At 49.1% G+C, this 23,990-nt stretch overlaps 1 protein-coding gene across 14 annotated transcripts in view; it reads left to right on the top strand.

The window, feature by feature from the left end:
* The window catches only part of EPB41L1 (erythrocyte membrane protein band 4.1 like 1), a 123,261-nt gene that overhangs the window by 67,931 nt on the left and 31,340 nt on the right, over positions 1-23,990 (top strand). For 7 of the 14 annotated variants that reach the window (XM_081289625.1, XM_081289621.1, XM_081289620.1 and 4 more), the window contains 13 exons: positions 4,008-4,198; positions 5,124-5,288; positions 7,380-7,511; positions 8,002-8,044; positions 10,252-10,327; positions 12,796-13,014; positions 15,347-15,434; positions 15,580-15,732; positions 17,449-17,546; positions 17,792-17,967; positions 19,694-19,842; positions 20,723-20,758; positions 23,293-23,475. In XM_081289625.1, the coding sequence (XP_081145751.1) occupies positions 4,022-4,198; positions 5,124-5,288; positions 7,380-7,511; positions 8,002-8,044; positions 10,252-10,327; positions 12,796-13,014; positions 15,347-15,434; positions 15,580-15,732; positions 17,449-17,546; positions 17,792-17,967; positions 19,694-19,842; positions 20,723-20,758; positions 23,293-23,475 (1,695 nt within the window). In that variant the 5' untranslated portion in view covers positions 4,008-4,021. The remainder of the gene's footprint in view (positions 1-4,007; positions 4,199-5,123; positions 5,289-7,379; positions 7,512-8,001; positions 8,045-10,251; positions 10,328-12,795; positions 13,015-15,346; positions 15,435-15,579; positions 15,733-17,448; positions 17,547-17,791; positions 17,968-19,693; positions 19,843-20,722; positions 20,759-23,292; positions 23,476-23,990) is intronic. The other 7 variants (XM_081289624.1, XM_081289623.1, XM_081289632.1 and 4 more) reach the window with 2 other exon arrangements.

Below are 23,990 nucleotides of genomic sequence, written 5' to 3'. Positions count from 1 at the left end.
TTAATCAATAAGTAATTCAAGGAATCTCCAACTATAGTAGAAAAATCAAGAGCTACATTTAAATTGAAAGAAGCAAAAAATAGCAATCTGTATCCAGAAATAACCATGGGTAATATGTTTTTACATTTTCTATGTAGATGTTTCTTGACATAGCACAATGTTATAGCCTGAAAAACCCAGTGTAAGTTGAAAATATCATAAATAAAAAATGCATTCAAGGCCTGGGGATATAGCTCAATGGTAGAGCACTTGCCTAGCATGTGTGAGGCCCTGGGTTCAACTCTCAGCACCACATATGAATAAATAAAGTAAAGGTCCATCAACAACTAAAAAAAATTTTTCACCTACTGAATAGCTTAGCTGAACCAAACTTCAGTGTACTCAGAACACTTACATTAACTAACCTATAGTTGGGTATGATCTTCCAACACAAAGCCTATTATATAATAAAGTGTTACAAATCTCCTGTCATTTTTTTTAAAAAGAGAGAGAGGGAAGAGAGAATTTTTTAATATTTATTTTTTGAACACAACATCTTTATTTTATTTTTATGTGGTGCTGAGGATCAAACCCTGTGCCCCGCGCATGCCAGGCGAGCGTGTTACCGCTTGAGCCACATCCCCAGCCCCAAATCTCCTGTCATTTATTGTATACTATACTGAAAGTAAGAAGCAAAATGGTTGTCTGGGTATGTTTTCACATTGTCATAACTTCAAAAACATGTAAGTTGGGGCTGGGGTTGTGTCTCAGTGGTAGAGTGCTCACCTAGCATGCACGAGGCACTGGGTTCGATTCTCAGCACCACATAAATGTAAAATAAAGATATTGTGTCCACTTAAAAAACTTAAAAATAGATAAATCTTAAAAAAAAAAACATGTAAGTCGAACCATCGTAAATTGGGGACCATCTGGATCTGTGTGTGTATTTTAATTAAATTAGGACTCATCTGTATAAACTGTCATGTCCTGTGCTTCGTCATTCAAACGTTGTCCAGGATTTTCTGTATCCTTTTTTCTTCCACTTGCTGAGAGGATGAGGGATCATCTATCCCCTGCCCCTGGCCGTGGGTTCAGCCTGCACATCTTGGTGTTCAATTGGGCCTGAGTGCTTTTTCCTTCTAGGTGTGTCTGATGGGGTTTGCTCGAGGCAGCCAGGTGCAGAGGAGAGAAAATGGACCTGGAGTTAGGAACTGGGAAGTCGGGCAGCTGGATGGGGAGGAGGGTGGATGGAGGAAGAAGAGGAGCCCTGTCTGAGGAGGTGACTGTCATTCAAGTTTCTTGCTCTCTGAGTCTTACCTGTAAAAGAAGAGGAATAGATTTAATTATCTCAGAAGACACCCAGCTCCTCTTATGGGTGGCACTGTCTGCAGCAGGCTCTGCTGGAGACACACAGGGAAGATGGGGTTATTTTTTTTAAGATTGCTTTCCTGGTTATTTCCAAGGACACTCAGACCTGGGAGAAAGTTCTGAGGGTCTGAGGGCCTCCAGGCAGAGGCCACCAGGAGTGGAGGAGTGGATGCACCCCTGCACTGCCTGGCATGAGAGTCACACAGATTCTGCTTCTCACTGCATAAAAAAGGCACATTAATCTGTGGATTTTTTTTAAGTGAAATTAAGTAAGCATTTATTTCGAGGGTTCTTGCCTATTGGTCTTACCTAACATGATAACTCGTATCAAGGGCAGGTCTAGGAAAGATCCTGAGCCTGGCAGACAGGTCTCAGGTTGACCTTTCCTAGGCTTTGAGCTCCCCCAGAGCAGTTTTTGTCACTTTGTGTCCTGGCCCAGAGTCAGCACTTAATGTCATGTGAGTGATGGAGAGCTTTTATGTAACTATGGCTTGAAGATGTACCCCTAGGGCCCAGTGTAATGGCTGGAGGGAAAGCCTTTGTGGGTGGGAGTGAGGCAATGTGGCCAAGGCCCTCCCTTACTCCACCTCTTTCTTCTTCCCCTTGTTCTTCTTCTGGTACTGGGAATTGAACCCGCGGTGTTCTACCATTGAGCTACATCCCCAACCCTTTCTTTGTGTGTGTGTGTGTGTGTGTGTGTGTGTGTGTGTGTATATTTAATTTTTTAAAATTGTAGATGGACATAATACTTTTATTATTTTTTATGTGGTGCTGAGGATCAAACCCAGTGCCTCACACGTGCTAGGCAAGCAATGTACCACTGAGTTACAACCCCAGTCCTTATTTATATTTTTCATTTTGAGACAGGGTCTTACAAAGTTGTTTAGGGCCTCACTAAATTGCCCAGGCTGGCCTCAAACTTGTGATCCTCCTGTTTCAGCCTCCTGAGTCGCTGAGATGACAGGTGTGCACCACCACCCCCAGCCCTCCTAATCTTTCTTCTTAACAGTAGCATCCATAACAACACACCGTCTTATTTGTGCTAGAAGCTCCAGCTCACAAAGCTTTCCACTTGTGACCAGCTCTGTGTGGACTGAGGATGCCATGACCCCTCCAGAGCCCTGGGGTGCCCCTGTGGCTGAGTGGGGCTCTTAGGGTTCCTGATGTTCTGTCCAGCACTTTTACTTTGGGCCACACAAGTGCCCACAGGAATGCAGAGAGAGAAACCAAAGAATAAAAAGAATGGGCTGGGGTAGGAGAGCCCTTGCCTAGTATGCATGAGGCCCTAGGTTCAATCCCAGCACTGCAAGGAAAATAAAGGAAGTTGGGGCAAGGACTCTGCATTGCCTAGAGTGGATTCAGTGTCTACTTGGCCATCAGAGGCCTACCCTGGTGGATGGGGTGGAGAGAGGGGCCTCATGGGTCTAGTCTGGATCTTTCTCATACACAGTAATCTGATGGATTTAGAGGAAGGGCCTGCATTTAGTGGTGAGGGTTCCTGCTCATTTCTCTGTTCCCCAGGTTTTAGCTACAAGCCACCCCCCACCCCTTTTGAGGATCCACTAATTGGGATCAGGTGTGGGTGCTTTTGCCCTTAAAAATAACACTTGTAGGTTAATATCCGTCTATCCATCCATCCACCCATTTAAAAAGACACAAGTTAACTCCAAATGATATAAAGTGAAAAATCAAACTTCCTCGCTTATCTCACCCCATTCCCAAGATCTCTTTCACTTTTCCTTTAACCTCTGGTGAGTGTCCTTTTAGATCTTTTCCTAACTGTGTAAAACACAAACATATGGTGCTGAGGTTATTTTTTGTTTTTTAAATATGTAAATATGACTATGCTGTTCTCTCTGTCTCTCTCTCCAGTTGACTAATTTCAACAAAATAGTTGAACACTAGGTCCTTGATTCTCTCTAGAATTTCATTTAATGCTTCGAGGGGGAAAGAACTAATAGTTTGTCCCAGAAATAATACCTTAAGTCCCTCACTTTGTAGAGAGGTAAAGTGATTGCCACATTTGTGGCAGGCTTGGGCCAGAGCCCATTCCCCTGACTTTGCCATGGGTAGGGTGGTGTATTTTTAACAGGTGCTTACCTGCTGTTATCCCTGTGGGCCCATCCTGACAGCATCCCTGGGGGTGGGACTGAGATGTATGTGCAAGAATTATTGCAGCTTGGGGCATGAAGAGGCTTGTCCAGACTCAGTGCCCAAAGGGCCCGAAACTCAGGGTTCTCTTGATTGAGTTCAGTGCATTCAGTGTTTTTGAGGGAATAGCATGTGCCAGGTACTGTGATTGGAGACAGCCTGGCCAGGGTCCTGCCTGAGGCTAGTTACCCTGTGCTCCTTGGTAGAGTGGGGGCTCTCTGAAGAGACCCTCATTATCCCTAGAAAGGGCTCAGATTCTAGGTCTGGGCTGAGAGATCAGAGTCCTTGAGGATCTATGGGCACAGGGTGGGAGGGGGGCCTATGACCTCAGCTGCTGCCACTAACTCCTCACTTCTCATGACTCCATCCTCCCTTTCCCCCATCCCTCCCTCCCTCCTTCTCTGTCCATTTGTCTCCATCTGTCTCTCTCTGCATGTGGTTCCTGCCCCCTCTGTTACACTATCACCATCCCCTTCCCCTGTCACATGCTCTCCTTCATGCCAATGCAGGCGTGCTGGTCACCATGACAACAGAGACAGGCCCTGATTCTGAGGTGAAGAAGGCTCAGGAGGAGGCCCCACAACAGCCTGAGGCTGCTGCTGCTGTGACCACCCCTGTGACTCCCGCAGGCCACGGCCACCCAGAGGCCAACTCCAATGAGAAGCATCCGCCCCAGCAGGACGCTAGGCCTGCTGAACAGGTATGCACCTGAGGGCCTGAGGGCCTTCCTCCTGCCCAGCCAGTCCTGGGGTTCCAGTTCTTAGGGACCCAGTGTTTCCTCATCAGGAAGGAAGGAGGAAACTAAGATTTATTTGTGACCCATTATGTGCTGAGCACTATGCTGGGAGCATCGCGATCCCATTTATATTTAATTCTCTGAACTTCAGAGGGTAGCTGCTCATTTCTCCATTTTACACTTGGAGAAACTGACGGAGTGGAATGAAGTGAGTTACCCAAAGTTACCTTGCCATGAAGTGATAGAGGCGGAAGTCAAACCTAGGCCTGACCTCCAAAAACTGTTCTTTCAACTTTATTTTCCCACCTTTGAGCCTTTTCATTCTAGCTTAGCAAGCCCAATGTGACCCTGGAGCACCTTAAAGTTTTGGGGTGATTTGAAGGATCATCTAGCCTCCAAATTCATACCTCCTTACTTTACAACAGGCCCAAGGAGGGCAGGGACTGAACCAAGGCCATTGAGGGAGTCAGGGTTGGGCTCTGGCCCTTGCCTCCAGGTGATCCATCCACAGCTGCCAGCCTCATGCTAACCCTGTGACAGTCGAGAAGGAGGAGCCAGGTGGTTGCCCCACAACTCGCACACTATTCCAGGGAGGCAGGAGAGCTCTAACCATGGGCTTGGTTTTGTGGGAGACTCCTGCCTGAAGATGCTGCCCTGTTAGCAGCAGCCTCCAGGGAAGACACAGATGAAGAGCCCTCATTGCCCATGGAAACTTGAGTTCTCCTACACACACCAAGCCATGGCCCCTGGTTACCCTGTGGATCCCAGAGGGCAGTGACTCTCATGGTGGAGTCTGTCCAGCCCCAGCTATCCCTGATTGCTTTTTGTTTGTGTGAAAGGCTATGGCTTCAAGTTTAATGACCAGACTCTTTCTTGGTTGGACCTACAGAGTCTAGACATGGAGGAGAAGGACTACAGCGAGGCCGATGGCCTATCAGAGAGGACCACGCCCAGCAAGGCCCAGAAATCACCCCAAAAGATTGCCAAGAAGTACAAGAGTACCATCTGCCGGGTCACTCTGCTCGATGCCTCTGAGTACGAGTGTGAGGTGGAGGTAGGGGAGCACCCAGCGCCATATGTCCTGTCCCTGGCTGGCTGGCCTCAGAGCCAGGGCAGGCTCCTATGTGTCCTTAGCCTGGCCAAACCAGAGGAGTCCTGAGCCAACTGCAGTGTCCGGGGAGATGACCTGGCCTGGCCCTTCTTTGTACAGATGGTGACAAGGCCCAGAAAGACCATTATGATTGCAAACAGAATTAGACATGGCACAGGGCTGGCATGAGGAAAAGGTGGCTGTACCCTGGCAAGAATGTTACCATCTAAGGGCTGATCTGCATCACAGGGGCTTAGAAACTGGGCTGTTCTATCTCACCTTAGCGGATACCTACATTTAAACTAGAATCCCCCTTAATTTTTTTGGCGGGGGGATGCTAAGGAGGGATCTTCCTTTCTTTGTGAATACTCCTATCCAGGGCATCATCTCTAGTCTCCAGGACAAACTAGTTATCCGTGGTAAATGTGTCACCCAAGCCCAGGGAAACAGCCCCTTGGAAGGATGCTCTCATCCATGTGGAAGGCCCTGTGACAGGTCCCTACCTCACAGCAGCAGCATAACAGATGCCTCCTCGCCAACCCTCTGGCCCTACATTTAGTGTCTCCCGTCCAGTAAGGGCTCAGACTTGCCTCACTCTGAGCCCCTCCTTCCTTAGAGGTTTGCTTCTGCCTGGGCCCTGCACTCAGCCCTTCTGTACATGTGAGGAAGAGTTCAGATGGTGGCCCCAACACTGAGATCTATAGGAGCCCTTCTCCCCCATGCCCTTGTTTTAAGGGATGTGACTTCTTCTTTTTCTTTACAATACCTTCATTTTTTTTTTAAGAGAGAGTGAGAGAGGAGAGAGAGAGAGAGAGAGAGAGAGAGAGAGAGAGAGAGAGAGAGAGAGAGAGAATTTTTAATATTTATTTTTTAGTTCTCGGTGGACACAACATCTTTGTTGGTATGTGGTGCTGAGGATCGAACCCGGGCCGCACGCATGCGAGGCGAGTGCGCTACCGCTTGAGCCACATCCCCAGCCCCAATACCTTCATTTTTAAAATTTATTTTTATGTGGTGCTAAAGATTGAACTCAGTGCCCCACAAGTGCTAGGCAAGTGCTCTGTCACTGAGCTACAGCACCAGCCTCTGACTTACTTCTGAACTCTGGTAGGCCTGGGTCCCTCTTCTCCACAAGCTTTGGTTCTGTTTGTTTTTATGTGTATTTTTTTGGTAGGAGGGTTTCAAGGTGAAACACCTTCCCTGCTCCTGGGCAAAATAAAGGGCTCTCTCTTTCCCTTTCTTTCCTGGCCCATGGTTCCCAGGGACTGCTTCAGCTTGCCCCAGAAGTGCTTGGAGTGTTTGGCTCAACCAGCTCACTCTCTCAGATGGGCTCCTGTAGGCTCAGGAATTCTCCTGTCCAGGCCTGGTCCCTGGAGAGACCTCATTCTTTCTCTGGAGTTCCCTAACTGGGTGGCAACTGCCTCGTGTTCCTCCTGACCTGGATCCCTTGACAGGTGCTTGTCTTCACACCTGTGGGTTTGACTTACTAGGCTGGCTCTGGGCTTTGTTGTGCTAAATCCTCATGCTGCGACTGTGGTTCAGAGTAGTCCCAGGCCTCCTTGCTTTGGAGTGGGAGAGGTGAGTCCAACTGTGCTGCTTCCAGTGGAGCTGGTTTAGGTCCCCTGAGCCTCTCTTCCACCTTACTTGCCACCTGGGGAGGCGGTGGCCCTCCAGACTGGTCTCGCATGGCTCTCACTTTTTAGGGGATTCTTCTCTTCCTCTCCCACCCGAAGCTTAGGACTTTGGTGTTCCACTCCTTCTCTTGATTGATGTAAGGAAGGAAAAATCAGTCACTCCCCACACTTCCACTTCTACTTGCCCCAAGCAAGTCCACGATCTGGAGAAACCCCAGCAGGACTTGGAAGAAGGCTTGGCTGGGCTGAGCACTGTGCCCTGTACAGCTCAGCAGAGCCATGTGGCAGGAGTGTTGAGGTCCTGTCCAGACACTGGAAGCCTCTTGAGATCTTTCTGGGTGTCCAGGTGGAGCCAAGGGCAGCTCCCAGTCCCACCCTAAGGTGTTTTCTAACCTCACTGCCTCTCTGTTTTATCCTTTAGAAGCATGGCCGGGGCCAGGTGCTGTTTGACCTGGTCTGCGAGCACCTCAACCTCCTGGAGAAGGACTACTTTGGCCTGACCTTCTGCGATGCTGACAGCCAGAAGGTACCTGGCTGGGGGCCGGCCGCGAGGGTAGGCCTCTCCCCAAGGGTCTCTGTAGTCCTGGCCATATCCCATGACTTCCATCAGACCTTCATTAGGCACCTTCCACTTGCATGTCCCCAAGGATCAGCCAGCTCTCTCCACCCTCTGTTCTGTCTCCACCCCACCCCCAGTCCTTTCTTGATGACTATAGTCACCCAACATGGGTATCTGGAGAGCCACAGCACGGCCATGTGAGTTGCTTAGATGAACTGAGGAGCCCGGCCAGTGTTTCTTCCTTCCCTTGTGGTTGCAATACCTGGTCGCTGTGGCTGCCCCGGGGCGCTGGGTTCTAACTCTGGCAGGGAATCCAGACCTCAGTCCCCTCACCTTTCTGTCCCAAAGGAAAAGCTTCTTTTGCCAGGGAAGGGTGTTCCCCACTAGCAAGTTTTCCCAACTGGCAGTTCAGGACATTTCTCCCTTAACCCCGTCTGGCCCTCTCCTCCATCTTCCCTCCAAAGAACCCTGTTTTCTCTTTCAGAACTGGCTGGATCCCTCCAAGGAAATCAAGAAGCAGATCCGGAGTGAGTGGCTTGCTGTGGCTGGAGATGCAGTAGAAGGGTGGGCTGGGTGACCTGCTCCCTCTGACTTTGCTCTGCATGGCAGGTCTTGGGGAAGACAGGGCAGGAATGAGGTTGACATTGTTTCACAGATGATGAGACTGAGGTCCAGAGAAGAGAAATGACTGTGCAGAGTCAGGCAAGTTAGCAGAGGAATCATAAATGCATTTAGGACATTAGTCCCAGAAGGTACCTTGAAAGTTATTCAGGACAGGGGCAAACAGATGGCCTGGAAACAGTCACCCTCCTGCCCAGAGCTAGTGAAGACTTCAGTAACCAATGCCCCTTTCCTCAGAGGCTCAGAGAGGTGGTTACTTACATTACGTCACAGAGCCAGGTGTTGGCTGAGCCAATTGGGCTCTGGCCTCCCAACCCTGTCCTTCACTCTGTTCAAGGCCCTGTGAAGGCAGACAGCAGGCCTTCAACTTGTCCTTCCTGGCCTAGAGAGAAAGGCATGTTAGGAGGGCTGTGGCAACTTTCAAATGGAAGAAGGGGGAGTTGGCTGCCTCCACAAGGGGCCTCAGTCTTTAAATGGATACAGAGCCTGGAGGCAGAGATGCCACCATTAAGGGCCCCTCCCCCTGGCTGTGGCGCTCTCTCCTGGACTCCCTGGTCCCCTGGCTGGAAAGCTGTAGCAGAGCCTGTTGCCATGACAGCAGGCAGCTGGGCCCAGGGATGCCAGCTGACTCTGAGGGAGGGGGCTTGAGGAATTCTTCCTGTAGGTTCCTGTCAGTTGAAGACAAAGAGGCAGGCACACAGGCAGAACGCGCTTCTCTGGGGCTGACAGGGTCCTAGGCCTGGGATCTAGATTGTCTTTTAGCAGCCCCAGCCCTGCTCAGAGGCCTACCTCTCATGCTTGAAGGAATTAAAACAAGTACAGGCAGCCAAGTGTAGAGTACAGTGTTTAGTGAAGACCAAGGGCTTGGGGAAGAGGCAGTCAGCTGACTTCAGTCCTCGGCCTTCCCCTGCACCCTCCAGAGCTTGCCCATAGCCTTCCAGAGCTGCCCAGGCATGTAGCAATTGTTCCTTGTGGCACCTTAAACCGTTGAGGAGTACGCTTGGTCCTTAGAAAGTGCCTCTTCCAGTGGATCCCCAGTCTCTGTCCCTCCTCCTCTACCTCCCAGCCGTTCATCCTATGCCTGCCCTTTGGCCTCCTTTCTGTTGTTTGTAACAGCCCCTCAGCTTTCTGAAGGTGGCTTCATGGGCCCTTGTGTCCTGAGCTTCAGCATCAGGTTTAGCTCCTCCCGAGCCTCAGTGCCATCACCTAGGATGCCTGCAGCAAGTCCTCTGGGCCCTTGCTTCCCCTTGGCATGTGGACTAATAATTCCTGTCTCATGTGGTGGTGGGGAGAGACAGTTAAATGACAAATGCATGCGTAGTGCCCAGCACAGGTTCGTCGCTCACTTTTTTCTTCTGGCTTCCCTGGGGCAGTTGGGGCAGACACTGGGGCCAGAAGGCTTGGATTTGAATCCTGGCTCCAGGTAAGGCAACCAAGGCAGAGAATAGTTCAGCAGCACAAGAAGTAGTGATGTTATCATAGGTACAGCACCCACCACGGTGCCTGTACACAGTACACCCAGCATGTACTAGCTATTGTTATTATTTATTATTACTGTTATCCCTGAGACAGTGATATCCCTTGGGGCTGCTTTTTCCCAGGAGTCCTTGTGGTCAGGACCCTGGGTTCTGGGATCAGATGACCAGAATTTGGATACTTGTTCTCTGCCACCAACCAGTAGAGTGACTTAACCTCTCAGAATCTTGAACTATAAAAAGGAAACTTGACCTCAGGGTGGTTATGAAGATTAAATATTATAAATGCACATGAAATTGAACCTATTATCGCCTGGGCCTCCATGTGCTCACCTGCAAAGTGGGGCTAATCACAGGACTTCCAGGGTTGTTGCGAGGTTAAGTGAAGTGATATTTGTGAAGTAATTCACAGTGCGCCTGATATACAGCAGTAGTTCTCTTTCTACCTTCCCATTGATAGCTCACAAGGCTCAACCTGGGCCTCAGTTTCCTCATCTGTCAAGTGGGAACAATGATTAGATTATCTTGAGATTTAGAGATAGGAGAAGACTTTGAAGACTTGCTGGTAGGCTGGTGCATCTGGGCCACTCTTTGGAGTGATGTGGTCTCTCTGATCTCTCTCCACCTTCTCCTCTCAGGCAGCCCCTGGAATTTTGCTTTCACAGTCAAGTTCTACCCCCCTGACCCAGCTCAGCTGACGGAAGACATCACGAGGTGAGGGGTGGGCCAGGAGTATGGGCCCTGTGGGATTATGGATGAGGGCACTTGGCCTGGGAGACATGGAACTGTAAACAACAGCAGATTCAAACGTGGCTATCTGCCGGGGCCAGGCCATTGGCAAAGGTAGCAGGCTGTGTGAGAGAAACAGGGAGGCAAATGCAGTGGCCAGTGGCAGCTGACCCTTGACCTCAGAGAAGGCGGTCTCACAGTGGTCTTTATGTTCCATTGTGAATTTAGAGAACAGACTCCATTTAAAACAGCTGCTGTTTAGCCACTGTTGTCCCATGGGAATTAGGCCTAATTTTGTAGTGAATCTAGAGACTGGAGAGTGAAAACTGCAAGCTTGAAATGTTAGCAACAGATGCAAACTTTTAAAAAGTGGTGGGACAAACCCCACACAAGTGAAGGCTGATGTGCTGGTGGATACCAGTTTGCAGTGTTGGAGATAAGGAGAGAGTAGAGTGCCCGTGCCACGTGGGGGCTTGGTCCTGTGTGTCATTCTATGTACATGTCAGGCATGTGGAGATCAGATGAGGCCGGTGACCACCATGGAGGGGAGGGCAGTCTGGGTGCCGGGATGAACATGGTTGCATACCCAGTCTGATGCCTCGGGCCAGTAGATTAGGTGACCTGAGGGTATATCCAAAGGAAGAGCCCAGCATCCTTCTGAGTGGGAACTTCCATGGGCTTATCTTGTCTCCAGGAACCAGAGCAAGAAGATTCCCCATCTTTATCTAAGCCCCAGCCAAAGAGATGCCCTCATGTCAGGCTATCCTGGGACTGTGTCAATCATGTCATAGGCCCTACACCCCCAAAATAAGAATGGGTTTGAAGTTCTTCTGAAGTGGGAGAGGCTGCTAAGCCATCTCCTCTGGGCCCTCAGGTGCCTTTTTAAGGCCTGCTGCCTATTTGACAAGCAACAGACCAAGGTCAAGATGCTGACTCTGGCCTTGGGAGAGAAGACAGATGTTCCTGGAGTAGATCAGGCCCCAGGCCTTGGCCTCATTAGCCCCACTCTGGGCTCTGAGGTTAGTTCAGTGCCAAGGTGACAGCAGTTGGATCTGAACTCTGTAGCTTTAGGCCAGCACAGCCCCCATCCCCTCTAGTCTTGTCCCCTGGTACCTCTCCTCTTTGTGCCAGACTCTGGGCATTGGGCTTCCAGGAACACCAAGAGGGAAGTTAGCCCTGCCCAGCACAGATGGCCCCTGGAGGTGGGGTGGTAGGAGCAGCTGATCTAGTCAAAAATAGTTGGGCCCAAAATAAACTGGTCAAAATGACAAATTGATTGAAATGAAAGATTGGTCAGAGAGTTTGGCAGTGATTTCTGAATTTTTAGACTTTTGAACAAAATGTCATAGGCCCATACTTGATGCTTATGACGTTTGAGCTACTGATCCTGGATCTACACCTTGGCCCAGAGCACACACTGAGGCCACATGTACTTTTTTTTGACAAGGCTTCAGTTTGACTCTAAAATGTCACAGAGTACTAAAAATTGGACTAAGTAAAAGCCACTTGAAAGAGAAATAGGCAGTTGAAAAAAAAATGGTGAAACAGCAAAAATGGGCAGGAAGGCATTGCTGGCTGAAAATATACTAAAAAAAATTTTTTTGAATGCACAATAACCAAAAAAGCAATAACAAAATGGTTTTAAATGGTACTAAAAATTGTAAAATCATCCAAGTGTGCCTACAAGTTATAAAAAAATCATGGCTTGGTGGTCGGAAAATGTTTCTTTAAACCAATTTATTTTTTAGATAAATCATTTAGAGCTGGAGGCAAAATAAAAAGTTTTGGGAAAGCATTGGCATGCAGGTCCATCTGGGCTGTGGAGTAGAGTGCAGAGGTTAAAATGAATGAGGTAGAGTTACTGCGCTCACATACGGCATGTCATTGGTGAGACAAAGTGAGCTGCAGAATCAGATATACCATTCAATACCATTTACAAGTTAAAAACACCCATCCATCAAAACCACATACATTTTTGTGTGTCTGTGGTGGAGAAATGTCTAGAATACAACATGGATAACCGTGTTGACCTTGGGGAGGAGATTAGGAATGAAAAAGGGCACTAAGAGGAAATTTAGAATCACCTCATAAGTTGTATTTTTTCCTTGTAAGACTATATTAATTGTATAATTAAAATCACAGGACATTTTTAAAAGGATAAAACCAGCAAAGTAGTCCTATTGAGCTTGAAAATGAATTAGACATTACAAATGCTCTTTTGGTAGAAAAAAGACCCTTTAAACTTAGAAATGCGCCAAAATGCTGAAAGTGGTATGAAATGTCACAGAATCATCTCACAGGATACAGCCAAATGATCAACCCATGAAGTTCCAGTGTCTAGGGGTATCCTTTTCCACAGAGCCACGTGTTGAGCCGCTTGGTTCCAGGGACCCAGCCGGGCTGGGGGGTCTGAAGGCGCAGGCCCAAGCCCACATCCTCTCTCCCGTCTCCAGGTACTACCTGTGCCTCCAGCTGAGGGCAGACATCATCACAGGCCGGCTGCCCTGCTCCTTTGTCACACACGCCCTGCTGGGCTCCTATGCTGTGCAGGCAGAGCTGGGCGACTACGATGCCGAGGAACATGTGGGCAACTACGTCAGTGAGCTCCGCTTTGCTCCTAACCAGACCCGGGAGCTGGAGGAGAGGATCATGGAGCTGCACAAGACATACAGGTAAGAGGGCCTGTTGGCCTTTGACCAGAGGACTCTTTGCAGACCTGAAAGTCCTAGACTCCTGGTGCTGTGCTCTCTGGACCCCAGCTGCCTCTGCTCCTAACCTGAGGTGTGTCTGGGAGCAGATCATCTCCATCCGACAGGAATGACAGTGACTAGCTATGTGACTTTAAGTGGTCTCTTGGGGCCTCAGTTTCTTAAGTTCCTGTATGGGTGTGATAATTCCCTGCCAGGGTCTCTGAAAACCAGTTTATCCTCCACTTAGAGATAATAATAACTATGTAGAGTTATTGTGGACATAATAATAACTGCTGTGTGCCTCCAAGTAAGCATCCTGATGTCTGGATCTTGGCATAAAGTTCAAAAGTTTGGACTCGAAAACCAGCCTGCTTGGGTTCGCCATCTGGCTCTGCTGCTTTCTAACCAAGGGATCTTGGCACACCATTCTACTTCCTTGTGCTTTGGCATGCTCATCTGTTCAATGTGGTGCTAGTAAACCCACCCTGTAGGGTTGTCAGGAGGGCCACATGGCACATATTAAAGACACACTGAATGTTGGCTCTTAGGGTTGCTATCTGTGCGTTGAGAGGTTGAGTAGTTGATTGTGCTGTGGAAAGCACCTTGTTCTAGGAGTTAGAAGATAATTAACCAGATATGTGTTTGTGGCTGATTATTTAGTCTCTGAAAACCCTATTTTCCACCTATAAATGCACAGAATTAGCCAATCACTGTTTCTCAACTATTGCTGTTTGGGGCAGGAGAATTCATTGTGTAGGATGTTTAGCCTCCCTGGGTCCTAGGCTTTAAGTGCTCACAACACCACTTAGTTATTGTAACAACCAAAATGCTCCCCACAACCATTTCCAAGTGCTTGTTCTATAGGGCATCCTAACCCCTGGGGGTAACCCCTGGATCAAAATGGATCTAGGGTCCTTTTAAGCTAGAAGTACTTCAGGCTCCAAGCTTAAGGTTGTTAAGGGAACCCAATGTGATAAATGATTTGAAAGTGCATTTATGAACAGTGAAGTGCTTTGCCTGTGGGAAGGGCCATGGTGATGTTATCTTGTTACTATGGAGGATGGAGAGAATGACGAGGGTGCATCTGTGGGCTGCATCTGGAGAGGAGGGGTGGAAGATGCATAGAAGAGCCTGCTGGGGTGTGATGAATGCTGGGTCAAGGGCAGCAGCAAGTGCATCTCTCAGAGACTCACAAACCCGCCATGCTTGGCTAGTACTGACTGCTTGGTGTTGTGTTGAGTAGGATCTGACTGGTGAGCCATGGTCATCTGGGCACAAGAATGTGGGGCTGCCTACCATCTGTCATCCCTGTCTGAGATAGCAAGGTGCCTTGGGGATTTGCAAGAGCCATAATAATTCAGAGAAGGATATTCAGATCAATATGGGCTGGAAATATGCTAATGATTGTCTCTATAGCTCTTTGGACTTAAAGCACATGGACATCTAGCATCCAGGTGTCCCAAGCACATAGTGGCCCAGAGGTAGACAGGGGAAATTAAACGGGCTTGGAGGACAGAAGAGAAAAATGTGATGAAGTGGTTAGTAGTATGAATTCTGGAGCCACCTTGTCTGGGGTTAAATACTGACTCTGTGACTTAATAGCAGTGGGCCCTTGAGCTAGTTATTCAACTTCCCTGCTTCCTCATCTGTAATATGGGAATGACCATGATACCTACCTTTTAGGGTTGTGATAAGGATTCTGTGAATTAATATACATAAAGTACCTAGAACAGTAACCGGCACATGGTACTCAAAAAACAGTTGCTGTGACTAAGTATAAAATGTAGCCTGAGTTTCCCGACAGCCAAAGCAAAGAAAGAACCTTGATTAATTACATAACTTTTATTTTCAGAAAGGAGAATGTGTACTTGTTCTCCAGGAGAGATAAAGTAGCTTCTCATACAAAACTCTGAGAGACCTATCTTATGTGGGTAATAATTTAGGAGCCTTGGGTGATTATAATGAGCAGTGTCTTCAGCAATAGTGTCACAGTCATGGAGGAAGAAGATTTATAGCTCTTGCTTAATTCAGTAGCAAATGAGATAAAAATATGACTCTGACCAGCCCTTGTCTGCTTTTTTGGAGGAAATGAGACTGGACTAGAGCTTTGTGGGAGATGGGGATGGCTGGACAGAAGTGGGGATGATGGGCTCACCTTCCTACCCTGAGGACAGAGGGGAAGGACTCAAATGAGACTCAGCTACCCAGTGTCCTAGAAGCATGGGTTCTGATGGTGGCCACCTTCAGCCAGCAGGATTTGGCCTGGAGAATTCATTGTGTAGGATGATCTGGGTGATCACTTTCTTTCCCTCAGGGGCATGACCCCAGGAGAAGCAGAGATCCACTTCCTCGAGAATGCCAAGAAGCTTTCCATGTATGGAGTTGATCTGCACCATGCCAAGGTACTGCATTCCCCCTGAGGAACCATCAGGCCCCTCCAGAGGACTTTGGTGTGCCAGACCCTGTGTAACCTGCAACTTGGAACGTTTTCATTTCTTGTTTCTCAAAGTTCATAACTTTTTATTTCCCCTGATCTTTATAATGCAGGACTCTGAGGGCATTGACATCATGTTAGGCGTCTGTGCCAATGGTCTGCTCATTTACCGGGACCGGCTGAGAATCAACCGATTTGCCTGGCCCAAGATTCTTAAGATCTCTTACAAGAGGAGTAACTTCTATATTAAGATCCGGCCTGGGGAGGTAAGCCTGCCCTGGGACCCCTTGCTCCTCCTGGGACTGACCAAGTGCAGCTTGCCTGAGTTTTTCTTACCCAGGATACATAGACTGGGTGCCGGGGATCATGGGAGACAGAGAGATCCCCTCCTTGGCTCCCCACAGACATCACACTTTGGATATATGTGCGCACTTGCACGTGTGCATACACACATACACATGCACATGAGCATAAATAAGGTAACTACAGTTCACTTTACACAGATAAATGAGTACATGTGTGTGCACACATGTTGGCCTGCATGTGGTCCTCCAGCATGTATGTGAATGCACAGGTGTGAGACCACACACATACAGATATGTGTCCACTCCTCTTTCCCTTCAACTCCACATCTCTCCCATCCAAAGCCATTTGGTTCTGCCATTAGAGTAACTGTCCCACCTGATACTCTTCTCCCTGCTGCACGAAGGCTGCGACAGCTGCCATTTCTCACCGACATCTTCACATAACCCTTTTTCTGGCCTCCCTTCCTCCTCTTGTGCTCCAGGCCATTTTCCTCTGCCGCTAAGAAGATCTTTGAAATCCTTTAAATTGAATCCTTCCAACCCCCAGCCTCACCTTCCTCACCTTCATTGCCTGAACTTTCAGGAGCGCTCTTTAGCTCTAGGGTTGAAGTTGAATTCCCATGGCCACCTACCTTTCCCACCTCTCTCTTGCCACTCCTCCCCATACCCACGATGCCCTAGCCCCTCCAGCCTTTCCTGCAATCCTTGAATAAATCAAGTTCCTTCCTCCCCTGTATCCTTTGCATGTGATGTTCCCTCTGCCTGGAAGTCTCTTCCCCCTCTTCTCACATGGTTGGTTCCTCCCTGTGTTAGCTTTCTGTTACTGTAACAAAATTTCTGAGATAATAGACCTATAAAGAGGAAAGGGTTATTTTGGTTTATGGTTTTGGAGATTTTAGTCTGTGTCTGATTGGCTCCATTGTTTTGGGCCTGTGGTGAGAGCCCCAACATGGCAGGCATGCAAGTAGGACCAAACTTAATTTCAGGGCCAGCATACCAAAAAAAAAAAAAGAAGAAGAAGAAGAAGAAGAAATGCTTTTGATGGTATGCCCCTAATGACCTAAAACCTCTGCTAGGCCCCACCACCTAGCACCATGCTGGGAACTAAGCCTTTAACACACAGCCCTTTGGGGCACATTAAGATCCAAATTCTAGGGGCTGGGATTGTGGCTCAGCGATAGAGCGCTTGCCTAGCACGGGCGGGACCCGGGTTTGATCCTCAGTATCATATAAAAATAAAGGCATTGTGTTGTGTCCATCTACACCTAAAACATAAATATTTTTTAAAAAAGATCCAAATTCTAGCATGTCCCCATCCTTCAGATCTCAGCTCAAAGCACATCTGGCTAGAGGGCAGCTCTGGTCACCTTTTCTAAGTCACCCCAACCCCAGGCTGCACAGTTGTCCCCTCCTTTTGCACATCTCCCTTTATTCTCCTCATAGCCCTTGTTCATATCTGCAGTTACCTTGTTTACTCATTTATTATCTGAGTCCCGCACTCCCAGGAATCTTCTGTCTTTTTCTCCACGGTGGCTGTGTATTTAGCACCAGGTCTATCCTAGAGGAAGGGCTTGATCTGCCTTGTTGATTACATGAATGAACCAGCCAAAGTTGCACATGCCCCAGAAGAGGTTCAGACAGATGGGCTGCTTCTCATCCACCTATCTTGTTTTTTAGTACGAGCAGTTTGAGAGCACGATTGGCTTTAAGCTCCCAAATCACCGGTCAGCCAAGAGATTGTGGAAGGTCTGCATTGAGCATCACACGTTCTTCCGGTGAGCTGACCCTGGGCTGGGGTAAGCAGGGATGAAGCAGAGGCCATACGGGTAGAGGGGAGCAGGAGGAGAAGTTAGTGGAGATGGCAGGGAAGCACCCCCTTCCGCCAAGTCTCCCTCTTCCTGGACCACTTCGTGGTGTTGTAGTTGATGGGGCAGTGGGACAGAAGGCCTGCTGTGGTCTAACCTTGGGCCTAGCAATGCAGGTCTGATCCTCCCTCCTCACCTCTATCCTTCCACTGCAGGTTGGTGTCCCCTGAGCCTCCACCAAAGGGCTTTCTGGTGATGGGCTCCAAGTTCCGGTATAGTGGGAGGACCCAGGCACAGACCCGCCAGGCCAGTGCCCTCATTGACAGGCCTGCACCCTTCTTTGAGCGTTCTTCCAGCAAACGGTACACCATGTCCCGCAGCCTTGATGGAGGTATGTCCTAAATTGGAAGTGGGAGAAGAGTGTTTTTTAGAGGCAAGTAAGGGAGTGGACATGCCAGGTTCCGCAGAATGAGTAGTGATTCTAAGTGAGCAGAGAGAAGGAACACATTGCAAGTTCATTCATACCAATCATGGCAGCCCTGAAGCACCACTGTACCTAGGCAGCTCTTGGTGATTCAGTGCCAACTTTCCCACTACCACTTGGGATGTGCCACTGCTGCTCTTGGGACTTCCCACAGCTTCCCTGAGTCATGACCTTGTGGGCTCCTAGGTTCAGCCAGATGGTTTTCTGGGCCTCTTGCCTAAGAAGCTCAGCAATGCGCAGATTGACATCCTACAAGGAGAATGCATGTGTGGTTCATGCAAAGGAAACGACGATCTCTGCTTCCCTTCTGCAGTTACCATTCCTATTCCAGGGGCTAAATAAAGCCTCCTTTTTGGAGAGCAGAAAGCAGCAGAGGTTATCTCAGAGCTGGCAGAGCTCGTCAGAGGAGAAGCAGAAGTCTGGACTCTGAGCCCAAAGTCCAGGCTCTCATCCAGACTCACTGGAAGATCACCAGTGGGACCTTTCCTGTCTTGAGGGTCTCAATTTATTCTCTGTAAAAATAGGGATAGTAATCCCTATGGTAGCCATCAACACAGAGTATTGCGCAAATCAAATGAAATAGTGTGCAAAAATGGGTACTTTGCAAAGTGAGTATGCATGAAGAGAAAGGATAATTAGCCAGGTGTAGTGATGCATGCTGGTAATCCCAGTGACTTGGGAGGCTGAGGCAAGAGGATCACAAGCTAAAGGCCAGCCTCAGCAACTTAGCAAGGCCATGAGTAACTTACAAAGATCTTGTCTCAAAATAAAAAAATAAAAGGGCTGGGGATGTGACTCAGTGGTAAAGTGCCACTGGGTTCAATCCCTGGAACAATAATACAAAAAAGGATAATTATTCTCTCTATTTTCTCCTTTTAGAGGAGGCCAACCCCAAGGATAAATATCTATGATCTAGCTATTTTAATTCAGTGTTTTCCAGCCTATTTTTCACCAACACTCAATCCATGAGTGTGATTGGCTTATGCCCAGTGCCTAGTGTGAGGTCTATAATCCTACCCCGATTTTCTATTTCAGAAAAGTATTTTGAAATACCAGTTAGTGAGAAAGATGTTTACCCTAGGGATCCCCTTGAATTCTCACTAATTTATAAAGAAGATAAGTAATTTGTAATCTTTAGGACTTTAGTTTTCACCAGTAAAGCTAATCTTACAATATTTGTATATTGCTAAATAATGATCAAGGGAGTATTCTGTCACAAGTGACCACAGCCCAAACAGCAACATTTATGGGCCAGCATCAGTGGAAGACTCACTCCTTCCTGAATACTCTCTTAAATGCTTACACACATTAGCTATTTGTTCCTCACCCAAGTGTCTATAGTAGGTACTATGTATGGATGAGAAAACCAAGACCCGGAGAGATTGTGTAATTTACCCAAAGTCACAGAGCACAAGTTGGATTTGAGATTTGAAATCTAGCATTGCAGAAAGTAGGAAGGGGCCTGGCTGAGAGACAGTTCTGCTACTCACCAGCCGTGTGACTAGGAGTGGGCAATAGGTTGGAGGCTTGGAAGTTGGCTCCACTGAAAGCATGGTTAAGCAGCAGCTGGGCTGACCTTCTGTGCACGCACAGACCTCTCACATACTCATCTTGTCACCTCTGCCCACTTTAGCGGAGTTCTCCCGCCCGGCCTCAGTCAGTGAAAACCATGATGTAGGGCCTGATGGTGACAAGCGAGAGGAGGATACAGAGTCTGGAGGACGGCGGTCAGAGGCTGAGGAAGGAGAGGTCAGGACCCCCACCAAGATCAAGGAGCTAAAGGTACGAGCCTGGCTTTCCTTTACCCTGTGCACTGGGGATCAAGAAGCCAACCCATGGTTTAGATTTACCTCTAGTTATGGCCAGTCACCCTTGCTGTGGGGTGCTCAAGGCCTTGCCCTTGGGCCTTCCTGGGTTGGGAGCAGGGGTGAGCATGCTGTCTGACCTATACTCTTCCCTCTTCTTGCCCAGCCTCCCTGGAGGGCCTCGTGCCCTGGAGGACTTGGGCCTCCTCTGGCTCACTCCTTGTCTGCTCCTTTATAATCTGGCTCTGCATTGCCTGCTTCCTCCCCAGAGCATGATCAGATGTCACCATGGGCCTCACAGGGTGAGGTACAGGTGTGTCCCCTTCCTGATGCCTTAGCACCCCACCCTTGGTGTTCCTGCAGTAATGCACAATCTCAGCCTTATATGCACTCACTCTCAGACACCCCGCACCCCTAGACTGACACATACGGCTTCACACACAGGCATGGGCACACATAGACCAGGCATGGCTTCCTCTAGGAGTTGTTAAGCAGGTTTTTTTTTCCATCGTTTAGTTTTGCCGTGTGAGCATAGGCCCCTGGACACACCCACTGCAACAAGAAGCCTGAGGCCCTAGATACCTCAAGCCCCACAAACCAAGCGTGGCTCTGCCTGCTTTCCTCCAGAACCCTGTGCCCTTCTTTGCCTTTCTGGGGCAGTACCCTGCTTCCCATCCTGCACCTACTCTGGCTACCTCACTGCCCTATGGGTGGCCCAGCAGCTTCCTGCGCCCGTGCTGCTTGGTGGAGTGTGAGTGTGCTGGGCCACCTTGCTGGACCAGGCCAGTCGCGGTATCTCTAATCTGTTTGTTCTACTGACCCTGATGGTTCCTTTCCCTCCTGCCATGTCCCACTAGCCGGAGCAGGAAACCACGCCGAGACACAAGCAGGAGGTACTGCATGGGACCTGTCCCTCCCTACCCAGCCATTCAGATCTCCAGCTCATGTGTAACCATCTCACAGTCCTTCCCCGGCTCATTCCCCCAACATCACCTCAGCTTCATCTCCGCTGGTCCTGCCCTCCTCCTTCCTGTGATCCCCCCTCTCCAGTCACCCTTGCTTCTGCCCTTATGGAAGCTCATCTCTCCAACTCCCTTCTTGGACTCTGCCCCCAACAAGCCATCTGTCCCTCCTTCCTCACCCCTGCCACCCTCCACCTAGCTTCACCCTCTACCTCTCCAGCCCACCTGATGCTCCATGCTTGCTTCTTACCTAACCACCCCACCTGTGTCCACCAGCTCTTCCAGGCCACTCTGTGCTTCCATTTAGCTCATCTCCCTGCATCCCCCACTCCGACCCTTCCTTAGATTCATCTCCCCCACAGCACTGTTTGGTCATTCCTCCATCTCATCTGTGTCCTCAACTGAAGTTTCTTTTGGTTTCTCTTGGCAACCAGATGTGTGTGGGGGTGGGGGTGGGCGGGAGGGGGGAGCATTTGAGCACATCTGCCTCTGCTCAGACTCCAGTTCACTTCCCTCCAGGGCAGCTGCTGCTGCAGCTCCACCAAAAACCTCTTCTCCTTTTCTCTTCCTCTTCCTGTTTGTTCCCGCCCTCAATTTATTCCTCCTGTGTTCACTACTGCTTCCCTTTTACAATTTCCAAGAGGAGGAGGTTTATCCTTGGGCTACCAAGGGAAAGGGCCAGGGGCTGGGCCATAGCAAGGGCCTGACCTGGGAGCCCTGAGATCTGGGTTCCAACCCAATTCTGCACTGACTCTTCGAAGGTCTTAGGAAAGTCTCCTCAAGCCCTAGCCCCCATCTGCATAGTGAGGCATTTAGACTAGGTTTCTTTTTTTCCTTTTTTTTCCTTTTATAATGGTTATGGTATTTTAAAATAATTATTTTATTTATTTTTATGTGGTGCTAAGGATCAAACCCAGTGCCTCACACATGCTAGGCCAGTGCTCTACTGAGCCACAGCAGGCCCATGAACTAGGTTTCTTCAATGCCCTGACCGTCAAGTCTCCCTGGTTCCCAGATTCCCACTCTACCATGTTCCCTTTGGGAGCATGACATGCCCACAGAGCCAGCAAGCCTACTTGGGGTCCTCCTGGATTGGGATCCATGAAGTATTATGGCCCAAACCCACCCCTTGTGCAGATTCCATCAGATTTGACTTCTTAGGCAGATGTTTTCCTGTGGGAAGTTCAGTCTAGGGAGAGAGGCCAGAGGTAAAGGCAGGTGTCTGGAGGGATGCAGAAGCCCCAGTGGGATCAGTCTCCTTCCTGAGGGAGCTTAGGAGTCAACCACAGTGGCTCCCTGGATGCCATGGATAAGCCCAGAGGAAAAATCCAGGTTTGTCCACAGTGTGTTTAACTCTCGGGTTGTTCTCCTAAACCCATCTGATCCGACTTTAATAAGCTGAGATTGTCCATTTCTTGCCCTTAACAGAGCTATCACGAGCCTTCAAACAGCCTCATGCATGGGCTGCTGGCCCACTGCTGTGCCTAGAGGCAGGCAGTTAAACAGCTTTGACAGGCCACCAGTGGCTTGTCCTCGTTGGACCTAGGCAGAGTACTCCATCATGCTGCACTGACAGAAGCTCAGACTTGGTGGATTAATTGAGGACACACCCACGACTCCAGATATACCTGGCTCAGTTCTTGCACTCAGCTTTGGGACTTACCCCTCTTCTTCCTGGTCTCCATTCTTTTTGAACATCCCGCAGCATCCTAATCTGTAACTGGCCATGTCTCAGCCCATCTGTTATTGGTGTCTGTACACAAAAGGCATCTGGAGGATCCAGGTGGTTGGGAAGGTAGTGGCTCACAGCAGAGAGGATTCACAGTCTTTTCTTGGCCCCTGGTCCCAGTGAGGGAGCAGCCCCATTTCTATGGATAGCACTAGCTTTAGGCATATCTGCACTCTGGACCTCCTTAGGGTATGAGCAGTTGCACAGGTTGGACCTTAGAGGGACCTAGACTGAACATCCTGCTAGGTATGGTGGTTTAAATCTCCACCAAAAGGTAGGAACTAAGGTCCCAGAGGGACCTGGAAGGCTAGCCTGCAAGCTAGAACAGTCCAGGACACATGACAAGGGAGTTCTTGCTCTGGTGGATGCTGTGTGCTATGCCAGAGGAAAGCCTTCTGTGTGCCTGACTACCACTGGGCTCACAGACCTGAGGGGCTTTGGTTGAGTTGAGTGTTCAGAGGTCAGGGAGCCAGGCAGGAGAGAAGAGAAGATGGCTTGATCTGGAGTCTCCTCTTTGTCAGCACAAGTGCCCTGTGCCTCAGTCAGTGTATCTGTTGGGGCTGATGCTCCTTGGCTCACTTGGCTCCTGGGGCTGCTGTGAGAGAGAGGCAGTGTTGGGGAGATCACATTGCTGGTTTTGGGGTGGTGATGGTGATTGCTGCCACCATCCCCAAACCCTGCATCCCCCACTTGGAGTTGTTCGCCTAACACTGCTGTCCTGTCTGTCCATATCTAGTTCTTGGACAAGCCAGAGGATGTCCTACTGAAGCACCAGGCCAGTATCAATGAACTCAAGAGGACCCTGAAGGAGCCCAACAGCAAACTGATCCACAGGGATCGAGACTGGGAGCGGGAGCGCAGGCTGCCATCCTCACCTGCCTCCCCCTCCCCCAAGGGCACTCCTGAGAAAGCCAATGAGGTAGGTGTCACCCTGAAGTCCTCAACAGGGACCCTGGGTAAAGAGGCAGTGGGAGTTTGCAATGTAATGACTTACACTCATCCTAACACCAATATGCTTCCCCCAGTGTGGCCTGGGCTGATGGGGATGGGATGGCAGGTTAGGCTCAGGGGGACACATTCACTAAATCTTGGAATCCTGAGTCCCAGAGACCACCCTGAAACATGGAAGCTCCAAAGACTCGTGGTAGCTTGGTGTACTCTTCTTCCATCAGCCAGAGTATGATGGGGAAGGGTTCCTTGTTAGAAATGTGGGTTCCAGGGCCCCTTCTTGGTTCTGCTGAATCAGATATTTGGTGGTAGAACTCTGGAACCAGCATTCTAATCAAGAGTTCTAGGTGATTCTCTTGCACAATAAACTTTGAGAATCTTGGTAGCCCTATCCAGTAACCAGACCCTTTTGCACATGTTGTAAAAATGCAATGTGTATGTGTGTGTGGGGGGTTCCTCCTAGAAGGAGCCTGGGAATCCACTAAA

The sequence above is a fragment of the Spermophilus citellus genome, assembly GCF_964194105.1.
Source record: "Spermophilus citellus genome assembly, chromosome: 4".
NCBI lineage: Eukaryota > Metazoa > Chordata > Mammalia > Rodentia > Sciuridae > Spermophilus > Spermophilus citellus.
This window is presented reverse-complemented; position numbering and strand designations above follow the sequence as displayed.